This window comes from Xenopus tropicalis, chromosome 5 (genome assembly GCF_000004195.4).
Source record: "Xenopus tropicalis strain Nigerian chromosome 5, UCB_Xtro_10.0, whole genome shotgun sequence".
Lineage (NCBI taxonomy): Eukaryota > Metazoa > Chordata > Amphibia > Anura > Pipidae > Xenopus > Xenopus tropicalis.
Window position 1 is genome coordinate 123,803,882 of NC_030681.2, and position 12,467 is coordinate 123,816,348.

At 38.2% G+C, this 12,467-nt stretch overlaps 1 protein-coding gene across 1 annotated transcript in view; it reads left to right on the plus strand.

Annotated features, from left to right (window-relative positions):
* The window catches only part of cul3 (cullin 3), a 38,372-nt gene that overhangs the window by 22,676 nt on the left and 3,229 nt on the right, over positions 1-12,467 (plus strand). The window contains exons 4-14 of the mRNA NM_001015975.3: positions 676-836; positions 1,484-1,598; positions 3,408-3,636; positions 4,487-4,632; positions 5,794-5,970; positions 7,804-7,974; positions 8,918-9,025; positions 9,460-9,584; positions 10,111-10,207; positions 10,731-10,865; positions 11,052-11,238. Coding sequence (NP_001015975.2) covers positions 676-836; positions 1,484-1,598; positions 3,408-3,636; positions 4,487-4,632; positions 5,794-5,970; positions 7,804-7,974; positions 8,918-9,025; positions 9,460-9,584; positions 10,111-10,207; positions 10,731-10,865; positions 11,052-11,238 — 1,651 coding nt within the window. The remainder of the gene's footprint in view (positions 1-675; positions 837-1,483; positions 1,599-3,407; positions 3,637-4,486; positions 4,633-5,793; positions 5,971-7,803; positions 7,975-8,917; positions 9,026-9,459; positions 9,585-10,110; positions 10,208-10,730; positions 10,866-11,051; positions 11,239-12,467) is intronic.

Below are 12,467 nucleotides of genomic sequence, written 5' to 3' on the forward strand. Positions count from 1 at the left end.
TAGTAACGCTACGAAAATATCGCAACATTCGGAATGGCTACGAAAAAGTCGCTACAATTTTCCGAAAAATCGCCAAATACTGATCATTACGAAAAAAACGCAATCGGGCGCATTCGGCCCGTTCGTGAGTAAGTAAATGTGCCCCCAAGTGTGGCATTAGCCTAAGATTTGGTTTAGAGTGTTAAATGGCTTTCACATGCTAAAATTCACCTTTAAATTTTTGGTGCTGATTATGGCTTTCCCTTAAAGGAACAGTAACACCAAAAAATGTATATATTTCAAAGAAATTAAACTATATTGTACTGCTGCCCTGCACTGGTAAAAGTTTTGTGTTTGCTTCAGAAACATTACTAGAGTTTATATAAACCCTGGTGTGTAGCCATGGGGGCAGCCATTCAAAAGAAGAAAAGCCACAGGTTATATAGCAGCTAACAGATAAACCCTGTAGAATGCTTGAATGGCTGCCCCCATGGCTACACAGCAGCTTATTTATATAAACTATAGTAGTGTTCCTGAAGCAAACACCCCAGTTTTACCAGTGCAGGGCAACAGTATGTTATATTTCAATTCCTTTAAAACACTTTCATTTTTGGTGTTACTGTTCCTTTAAGAAAGCAACATTTTTGTGTGGAAAAGTCTACCTAATCTTTTTAACTGTTTTTCCTCATTTTCCAGGATAGGGTTTATGTTCAGCAGAACAACGTTGAAAATGTCTATAATTTGGGGTTAATAATATTTCGCGATCAAGTGGTGCGCTATGGCTGCATAAGAGACCACCTACGGCAGACGTTGCTCGATATGATCGCAAGAGAGCGAAAGGGAGAAGTGGTGGACAGGTGGGTATATAGTGCTTATGTGGCAGTTCACCTTCACAGAACTTATTTTCAAATATTATATATTTTTTAATTGGTTTCTTTTCTACCTTTTGTTTTGGTTTTCTATAATGTAAATTTTAAAAAGAAAATGTTTTTGGGCCTTTATTTCAGCCTGGTTGCTCACTAAGGGTTGAAGCTGCTGTTGCTGCTGAGTATTGGTTTAACTACTGGATGACATTGTAACAAACAGTATACATGGGGGCAGGGGTTGCCATTTTTTTTTTTTTTGTTTGGACTAAAAAACTTGAGTTAAATACTAAGGACCATGTACAAGTTGCATGCTCTTGTTTGGCAGTTATTTATTTTTGGTTACTATCCTCAGATGCAAATATCTAGGTAATGGGTTTTAATGATAGAAGAGTACAAATAATAATTCAGTCAGTTGGCCTCTTTTACAGTACCCATATTAACCAGTTAGTCATAAGGCTTTTTTTCTGGCCCACATGTAGAACAGTTAATGGCAAAAAATTTTATTGGTAGTCACAGATTGCCTAGGTGCAAGTTCGCCAATTGATTAAAGGGACTGTACTGGTTAGGACAAAAGCTTATTTGGGGAGAAGCTGCGAAGAAAGTTATTCATTTTTCTTGTCTGCTCTATTGTTTGTCAGAGGTGCCATCAGAAACGCTTGTCAGATGTTAATGATTCTTGGTCTGGAAGGAAGGTCTGTCTATGAGGAGGATTTTGAGGCTCCGTTTTTGGAAATGTCTGCAGAATTTTTCCAGGTAAAAGTCATTATTTTTAAAATTACGTGTTTGTGAAAAATATGTAAGTAACTAGCTTTTCTATGGGACCCCTGTTTATCTCCACGTCCGTATTAAACTCATTCATTTTCCTTTACTAGTACTGTGCAAATTTGCCTCCTTGCAGTAAACTCAAATGTCACATTTGGCATTTTCTTCTCCGTGTGCAAGTACTGCTCACATGCACAGATTTTGGCTTGCAAAACACACTAATATGCATATTTGGACCATAATTTGCCCTGTGCATGAACTGATAGGCAGATATGTTCGACTGTGTTCCTGGAACACAGGATGGCAGTGGATTTGTGTTTACTACACCAGTGTATTTACACTGCTAGAGAAAATGCCATGTGTAACAATAAATTTAGCCTCTCAGAGAGGTTTGCTTTCAGTACTCTGCCAACCCCAGACTGCTAAAAATGAATTGCTTACTTTTTGCGCTAGCACAAAACAAAAACTGTAGTACCGTGTTAGCCAGTGTCAAAAATAATAATAAAAAAACAACAAAACACAAATACAAGAGTATTGTAGAAATGATACCTATATTGGCTAACAATAAAAATACATTGCAAGCTTTCGGAGCTCTAAGGCCCCTTCATCAGGCAAAATACAAATGAGAACTGAAATGGCACAACATTTATACTGATAGATCAGAGAGAAGTGTTCACAAGCAATAAATTAGAAAATTACAGAGATAACTTGTGAAGATAGTAAAAGTAATTAAGGTTTATTAGGGTGGGTAGTAAATAGTCCAGGGGTCTGGATTCAGTCTTGTTCAGGATTCATTCAGGATTGTTGCTCTAGGTAACTGCACAGGGAAAATGTGCCCAGTGCTAAGATGGCCATTCGACATATAAAAGGTTTCACTATAATGACAAATATAATTGCAAAGCTAGACATGATTTGTTACTGCAGTTGGACAGGTTTAGAAATTCTGTTGTAGCCTTTAATTTGTACAACATGATCTGTACTTGTGCTGCCAATCTTGTTTTAACAGTAGCATAATCTTTCCAGATGATTATTATATAGTGAAGTCTATGGAGCCTCTGTGCAGACTGGGAGCCCTAAAAATCTTTTGGAGGGCCACATCTGGCCAGCGGGTCTCCAGTTGAACAAAGATCCAGCTGCTATTTTTGTATACATGACTTGTCAAACAGCGAGTGTTTATTTATTTTTATTTTTTTTAATTCTTCGCTCTAGCTCTTAAGGGCTCTGGCACAAGGGGAGATTAGTCGCCCGCAACAAATCTACCTGTTCGTGGGCGACTAATCTCCCCGAAATGCCATCCCACCGGCAAAAATGTCGGTCTTTGGACTGTTCATCTGGTGAATGACTATATTTGTATGTGCATTGCCAGCTTTAGTAAATGAGCCCCACTGTGTTCTACATAGCTCGAATGGCAGTCCCCTTTTGCAGCAAACTGTTTTTACCAACGAGGGCTAACAGTGCATAATATTTAAATATATGCAAAATCATTATTTTACTTTGCAGTTACTGTGCTTTTCAATATTATTTAACATCTAGTTTAGTGGATGTGAATGTAAACTGGGCTGCTGAGTCTTCCAGTAAATGAGGCTTCTGTGTCAAACTGTACACACTGTATTGAATTATAAACATTACAGATATTTGGCTGTATTGCTGCTGGAAATGCATTGTTCCCTGTATCTCTCTTATGGGGTGAAATACAGAGCTGTTAAAGCAGCACTTTGAGCTGTCCTTGAATGTACTGTTCATATTTGTTAATGTGCATTAAAAACATGAATGCTAACTTAACTTTTTTTTTTTCCCAAGATGGAAAGCCAGAAATTTTTAGCTGAAAACAGTGCGTCGGTGTACATTAAAAAAGTAGAGGCTAGGATAAATGAAGAAATTGAGAGAGTCATGCACTGTTTAGACAAATCGACAGAAGAGCCTATTGTGAAAGTTGTGGAGAGGGAGCTCATTTCTAAGCACATGAAGACCATTGTGGAGATGGAGAACTCAGGGCTAGTTCATATGCTAAAGAATGGCAAGACTGAAGGTAGACTAACTGTCCAACTACCCACATTCATACTGTTTGTTGTTTTTGCTGATATTTTCTAAATATAACATTCAGTTTAGCCGTGTGCTAAACTTTACCCATGACAATAAATCTTATGGATAGTATAATATTTTCAATTATACTGCCTGTGTGAGGAGAAAAACAATTATCCTTGCTCTGTCTTCTCAAGAAAAATGTGTATTAGGATTTCCTATTACAAGATCACAGCTTATTTTATTGGTGTATACTATGTAACCATTACTACAGTAGGGTAGAATATAACTCCATTACACTGTAAGGGATATGTCATTTCTCCCAGTGAAGCCTTTAACTACCAAGACTTTAGGTCGCTTGGGCAGGTAACCGTTCTCATTAAGAATCACAGCCGCTGGTTCTGATTCTAAACCGACCATCCTTGCCAGACCATTGGGCGTTTCTGTTCCCGCTTTAGTGCAGTTTATCATTATGAGCTACATGAGCCCAGAAATTGATCATTATAGTCAGCTACTTTGCTTGTTTTACATGAGGCTATTTTGACTTCACTACCTGGTTGGCATAACCCACACACATGGCAATTGGAACACTGCCCAATACCAAATATGGTTTCTAAAAATTGGCTAGAGATCTTCATTTAATCGTCAAGTGCCATTGACACTAATTAAGAGAAGACAGTTTAAAGTCCATTCGTTATAAAACGTTTTAATTTGCAGCCCTTTGGTGTGCACTTGCTTTGAAATAAATGGAAGGTTAAGAGAGCTGTGTGCTATTTGTTATACTTTGTATTTTAAGCACAGGGTTAAAAAATAAGGGCATATTGCACTTAAATAACAGTGTTTTTTTTTCCTTTCAGATCTTGCATGTATGTACAAGTTGTTTAGCAGAGTTCCAAATGGCTTGAAAACCATGTGTGAATGTATGAGTCTGTACCTGAGGGAACAAGGGAAAGCTCTTGTATCTGAAGAGGGAGAAGGAAAGAACCCAGTTGATTATATCCAGGTAGGCATAATGATCAAAATGACTGAAACTCTACCATTGCCAGGTTACGAGATAATAGAATTTATATTTTTAAGTTTTTTAAAAAGTTTTAGAGTTTTAGAACAGAATATTGCAACCTTAAAGCATTTGTCAGTCTAATGAAGGCATAGAAAGTTGTCACTTGAGAACTTGAATCCCAGAATCCATAACTTTGCAATAAAACAAGGTGCAGGAGGGGGATGCAAGGCACAAAGGGTCATTTACATCCACAAGAGCAGTGAGCAAAGAGCACTTTTGAGCATGGTTGACATGTTTTTCCCAGAATTCAAGCGTCATTGCTGTTGCAGGGGGTTGTTGCATTTGGTGCGAATGCGATGGATTTACAATTGATTCACTAACATTACCGCTACTGCACATGCATTTTGTTGGAAATTGGATGCAATAGTGCTGAAGTCCATCTAGTGTCATTTCTGCACCCAGTTCTTTAGGCACAAGTGCCCTGAGCCTGTTGACACTTGGAGCTAAAGGAACCCTGGAGTTACCGCCTGGTAAGGAGGTGGGTGGCAGCTCCAGAAGGCAGGAAGAACTGATTGGCGTTGTGTGCAACTACACAGGAATGCAAAGCGCACATTTTAATTTATGTACCTTGGGGTTTAATGCGCAACTGATTATGGGAAAATTGCAGGAGCGCAACTGTGCTTGTAAATGACCCCTACTGTCTGGGTAATGGTTTATACAAGACTATTATTTTTTCCGTTGCTTCTGTGAAATAGGAAATCTGAAAAAACACCTTTTTAACGAGCGGGAATTTTGTGCTCATAGTAAGTTATACATTTTGGCTTGGTCCCCTGGATAATAATGGGGTATGACCATGTGAATAGGCAAAAAATCATGTGTTTATTCATGTTTTCTAAATGTCTGCTTCTCTAAAAACATGCCAGATTTCTCAGGATTTATGCTGACATCTGCCAGTGGTGTTTTGCTATGAGCCCCAGGAGATACTTTTACAAAATGCGGCAAAAATGTCTTAAACTGGTTATGCTGCTTGTGCAATAGTTTTGTTTGCCTGGCATATCAGATAATTAAAGCAGTGAAGGGAACCACTTTTATTTGAAATTGTGATATAAATGGCAAACATAAGTGTAATTTATGAACATAAACATTCTCAACTGTATTTTTCAGGGGCTTCTTGACTTGAAGAGCCGGTTTGATCGCTTCCTCCAAGAATCTTTCAGTAATGACCGTCTTTTTAAACAAACCATTGCTGGAGACTTTGAGTATTTCCTCAATCTCAACTCCAGATCCCCAGAGTACCTCTCCTTATTTATTGATGACAAACTGAAAAAAGGAGTTAAAGGAGTAAGTACTGCATCCAGTGTGCAAGTAATTTTACATTATACTTGGTTACTCACCTTTTATTTTCTGTTTTTAATCCATATGCCTATTTAAGACTATCATTCAGGGTTTTGAAAAAATGAGCTTTAAAATTAAGCAGGCCTTTACTCATCGGCGTATGGTTTCACAAGAAGCTGCTTTAGGGACATAAATCTGCCCTGCAGAAATGGCAGAAATAAAAGGATACCAACATCATTTTGAAATTTCTTCTTTGCCTGTCCTAGGACCCAATATCTAAGTAATGGCCCTTTTTAAAAATGTTTTCCCCAAAATCGTACAATTTCTGTGGCTACAGAAGCACACAATTTTTAATCCAGCGGTCCCCAACCTTTTACACCAGTGATCCACATTTAAACCTAAAAAAGTAATTGAAAGCCACATAAAGGTAGAAAAAGTTCCAAAGGATTGCCCAATAAGTTCTGTGATTGGCTGTTGCTTTGTCACTTGTGGGCTACCTATAGTAGCCTCTGATTAGCTGTAGACTTGTTTCTTTGTGCATTTCAACAGGATAAATTCTTCTGTTCAAGGTAGGGCAAAAAGAAATATATGCTGTGAGGCCTTTAGGAGTAACATGAAATAGGGTGCCGAGCATCATGGTGCTTGTCTAGCTTAACCCAACTGCCTAAGAAGTATTAATGAAGTTATTTTGGGTTAGCAGAAATTTCATAACGGTGTAGGTATCCTACCCTGGGGCTTGCCCCACTGTCTCATTTGATTAAAGGTGCGGTTCACCTTTAATTCTTGGGCCGATTCACTAAAGGTTGATAACACATATCGCATAGTTTTTTTTTTGTTAAAAAGCATGCAGTAATTAAGTACCGATTCATCAAAGTCATTTCACATGCGTTAATCCGCATATCGTATGTGCAAAAAACCGCATCATCGCAAAGCGTTATTTCTAACTTATTGCGTTAATTAACTAATAAAAATAGTACTAACGCATGATTCAAAAACACATATGAAGCGTTAAATGCACAAAATATCGAGTTAATCTGTGCAAAGATTAACACCTACTTGGGGCAGGCGGTACTTAAAGAAAATTGCTGTTCGTGAGCTTTTGGCAGCTCAACATGGAGTTTGCAGTCGTATTTTTTCAAGTATGTTTTGGCCCTAGAGTGATGCATCCTGCAGTTTTCATCGCTTCTTAATTATGACAAGTGTCCTTTTAGTGAATTGATCGTTATCAATAAGAATTGATAAAATTTTTAACGCATGCTATAAATAGCACTCGTTTTATGGACCTTTAGTGAATCTGCCCCTTAGTGTGTTATAGAATGGCTGATTCAAAGCAAATTTTCAATTGTTTTTTTTATTTGACTCCCAACTGTGACTCTTTACAGGAGATTGACCCCAGCAGCTGTTAGCTTTTTATTACTTATTTTTCTCTTATTTTTCTAGGCCCTCTTCTATTCATATACCAGTCTCTATTAAACCACTCCCTAGTTGCTGCAGTAATTTGAACCCTAGTAACTAGATAACTACTGAAATTATAAATTGGAAAGCTGCTGAACAAAAAGTTAAATAATGAAAAAGCCACAAATAAAAAATGACCAATTGTAGATTCTCTCCGGATACTACTCTCTACATCATAGTTAAAGTTAACTCAAAGGTGAACAACCAGTTTAATTGTGCTAACACAATAACCAGTGGCATCAATACTTGTTACAGCATGGCTACAGAATGGACAGAGCTCTGTCTTTTATTTGTGCACATCTTCATGTTACAGCCCGTAATAGGTATATTAAGATGCATTTATTTAAATCACCATGCTTATGATTTCTTTGTCTTTCTTTTAAGCTAACAGAACAGGAAGTAGAGTCAATTTTGGACAAGGCAATGGTTCTCTTTAGATTCATGCAAGAGAAAGATGTGTTTGAGCGTTACTATAAACAACATTTGGCCAGAAGGCTCCTCACCAACAAGAGTGTTTCTGATGACTCTGAAAAAAATATGATTTCAAAGTTAAAGGTAGGTTGGGAATTTTTTTTTTCCTCATGTAAAATTCCTTCATACAAAAACTCAAAAAAAAAAAAAAAAAAAAAAAAGTTGAATTGTAAGGCTATAGAACAGAAACAACAACAAAAAAAAACCCACAAAAATAATTGAAAATGTTCATTGACTCTATATTGGAAAGGCTCTGTCTGTGTCAGATTTGAATTTTAAACTCTCAAGACCTGTGGCGTGTCTTGTTTTGACTGTGCAATTAATTATATATAAAGCTTAATTCAAGCTCAACAAAAAGAAATGTGATTAAGTTTATGTATTGGGCTTCTGCCGTGCTCAGTACCTCTACAGCACTTTAGCAGTGAAAATACATGCTTCAAAGCACCTAAGGCAGCAGCAGTCCCAGATGTACCCTTACTGATTCTCATTCCAGCAATTCCCTTGGTTCCCCCAGCAGGTCTAAACATGTAATTAAGGAACTTGATACTATATACTGTTTTTGGTAGCAATTGTGTTTACAGATAACCTTTGAAATCATTACACATTTATAAATAATGTATATTGGGAAGTTGCTTAAAATTATTGTGTCTTTAGGCAAAATTTTATTTTTTGGGTTCTAACACCCCCTTTAACTACACAAAATATAATTATATGATCAAGTTGCATGGTTTTTAGTTTTTTGACATTTCTTGGTAGACCACTGCTTTACAAAGTGAAGGGATGTCAGCTCAATTATACTTAATTTAACCCTTTGCTTGCTCTTCGGCCTTGTCCCACCATTTGTTACCAGACAACCTAGATTAGAAAAACCGACGGTGCTAGCAATCAGGTCCCTGACAGCCAGTAAATGTTATGATTTAATCTTGGAATGGAAAGTAAGCTTCTATTTTATATCTTTAGTTCCAAGATGTTTTTTTTACAGTTCAGGATAACTTGTCCAATAAAACAAATGCCATTTATCTTTCAGACCGAATGTGGTTGTCAGTTCACGTCCAAGCTGGAAGGCATGTTCAGAGACATGAGCATCTCAAACACAACCATGGATGAATTCAGGCAACATTTGCAGACTACAGGGGTACGATGTAACTTTGTTTTCCAGACCAGTTATTTCATAAGAATTATTGTTAATTGGCAGCCTGCATGAGTCCTTGTGATATAATTCGGATATGGGGGGGGGGGAGGGGGGTAGCTTAAGAAAAGTTTCACTCCTTATTAACATAATACAATATAAAAAATAAAATTAATGGGTAACTACAATCACTGTGAGCAGTACATCTGGTCCAGACAGCCTATACCCTGAATGGTGTGATGTGTGTCCCTGATTAACAAATCAGGCAGCTCCATCTGTATATATTTTTCAAGCTGTCTCTAAGCTGTTTCCAAGTGGCTTCCGCTAAATCAAAGGCATTTGCAGTAAGTCTCTGTTACAAACTGTAGATACCATTTGTCTTCCATATTGTCTTTTGGTTTCTGTTTATTGCATCTCTTATGTTCTGTCTTTTATTTCAGGTCTCTTTAGGAGGCGTAGATCTCACAGTAAGAGTGCTTACCACTGGCTATTGGCCTACACAGTCTGCCACACCAAAGTGTAATATCCCACCTGCCCCCAGACACGCTTTTGAAATCTTTAGAAGGTATAGTAATTGTTTTGATACATACATCCTGTATTTATTGATTTAAGTGTCTGTTCCTCCAACCTATTATGTTATAGGATTTACTAGTGCTACTTACTGATCCCTCCCCTTTTGAACCCACGGATATATGGGAGACCCCCCGCAAAAAAAAAAACATTTTGGGGTAGCCTTTGATTTATTTATGGCATTACTCCTGTACAGGATATCCTCAGACTCCTACAAATTAACCCCGTGACATATAAATGTATCCAATTTCCCAGCAAGACTTATCACAGTGTTAGGTTAGGCATTTAGTGTTTAGTGTTTAATCATATTTATACTTGAACATTATGTGATTAACTATGGTAAGCATTGAAAGCAGCAACTAAGGCCAGTGTCCTGTGTTGGGACTGCATTGAATTTTTGAGGAAGAGTATAGTTCCAGCTCTAAAATAACTGGAAGCTAATTTGCTTGAAGCCACTGGGGTATGTTATAAGTTTAAATGTGGGCCGTCTTTAATTTCATATTTTTGTACATTGCCCATAGGTTTTATCTTGCAAAACACAGTGGTCGTCAACTTACATTGCAACATCACATGGGGTCTGCAGATCTTAATGCTACATTTTATGGACCTGTGAAAAAGGTAAATTAAATGGACTGTTCTTAGACAGACTTAAATTCTATTTCTGTAGGATTCTAAAGTTTATCATAGTGTGAAGGGAGCAGTTAAACCTATAAAAAACACAAACCTTTACACAAGCTCTAACTAATGTTCCCATATAGGGGCATTTATACATTTAATACATAACAGAGTGAAAGAGTATAATAAAATGACATTTAAAGAGTTCAGCGGAGTTCTCAAGCAGGCTGTGGGCCGTTAAAATTGTAGTGGGCCACAGCCAGCTTGCAAGCCACCAGTTGGGCAGCTCTTCTTTAGATGATGATTTAATGCATTTCTTTCTGAAAAAACTTTGATGCTTGGCAGTTGAGTTTTTTAAATAACAAGCTTCATATATTTGTGTATTTATAAAATCTTGTACCCTATTGGAACAGTCTAAGAAATGTTTCCATTATGTGCACATTTAGTATGCAGCAGTTCAGTCAATCTCAGAATTATAATTTTTTACTTTTTTGCTGAATGAAAATCATTTGATTTCCTTGACTAGGAGGATGGTTCTGAAGTTGGTGTTGGAGGTGCCCAAGTCACTGGTTCTAACACTCGAAAGCACATCTTGCAAGTCTCTACCTTCCAAATGACCATACTCATGCTGTTCAACAACAGGGAAAAATACACTTTTGAAGTAAGGAAATTTTGCTGCTTCTCAATTGTACATAATTTGCTATTTCTGTTAATCATGAGAGGATATACAGTAATTATACAATTATAGGATAAATAAATGTATATCATTTTGGTGATATGCTTCCTGATTCCAAGAGGGTTTCTCAGTCCTCTCAGGAGTAATATTGTACTTTTGGGACACTCCTAGGAAATACAGCAGGAGACAGACATCCCAGAACGAGAGCTTGTGAGGGCATTGCAGTCTCTGGCTTGCGGGAAGCCCACCCAACGTGTTCTTACAAAGGAGCCTAAATCAAAAGAGATTGAAAGTGGCCACATGTTCACAGTCAATGATCAGTTCACTTCCAAATTGCACAGAGTTAAGATCCAGACAGGTACGTAGCGTAATTGGTCTTTAGTCGCTTTTCGTCAGTTTTTAAACTGCATATGTTTTGACATCCCTTAGTAAATATTCATATTTCGAAAGAACGTAAGATGGAAAATATGCAGGAGCAGAAATAAAATCTAAATTGTGCCGCTACCATATTTCCCCAGCCTCACTGGTGTATGCACAGTGCAGAACATTTTATGTACTGTGCATGTGCCAAGTTTGACTGAGGTGCAGGGGTTACCTAGGAAGAAGACACCACCCTGTGGAAACTTACCCCTGACTCGTGCACTTTTTAAAGGATGTGTCAACAGTCTTTTACCATGAAGTGTGTGTGGGTAGAGCACCTTTCCACCACCCAAAATGCATTTTTCCTCATGCCCCAAATCTCGTCCCATGTCCTGCACTGATGCCTTTGTCTCTACTGTAGTAAGCAGTTCACCCGACGGCCATTTTCTCCAGCTGACGTTGTCATGGTCGCGCTTCCTAGGCGCTCCTAGGTGCACATGTGCGCATTGCCCCTCCTGCCTGATCTCTCCGTGTAGTTTCATTATAAACGTTGTCTGCCTGCAGACCAACAAAATTCTTTCTATTGCACATGCTCAAAAAATTGCTTTAAACTGTGACTGCTCCCCTAGCCAAGCACAAAGCCTTATTCTGAAGGAAAGGGGGCTAAGCAAGCAAGGAGATAAGCACAGCAAGATTAAAAGAATGAAGTAGCCTCAGTGTTTATTATTCAGCGACCTGGAGTGGCAGTATTTAAAGAGAAATTGTGCTATGTAGGCTTGTGGTCCTCGATCCGACAAAAATATAAAACCTTGCCCTATCAATATCTGTCCGAATTTCAGGCAATTATAGAAAAATGTCTGTACATCAGTCATTCAGCCATAGATCAAGAATATCTAGGCCAGTGGTTCTCAACCTTCCTAATGCCGCGACCCTTTAATACATTTCCTCATGTTGTGGTGACCCCCACAAAAAGACCTGACGCGCACAGCAAATTTTTTGACCACGCCCACTTTGTGGCCACGCCCCAATTGCCACACCCCATTTTTAAAATAGTTAAAATAGTACCCACGATGGCCCAATAGACAGCACCCCCATACAGTGCCCCCCATACACAGTGCCTCATTTGCCCACATAAACAGTACCCCCCCATAGACCATGCCCTCAATTGCCCCACAGACAGTAGCCCCCATAGAAAGTACCCTCCATACACAATGCCCCCATACAGTG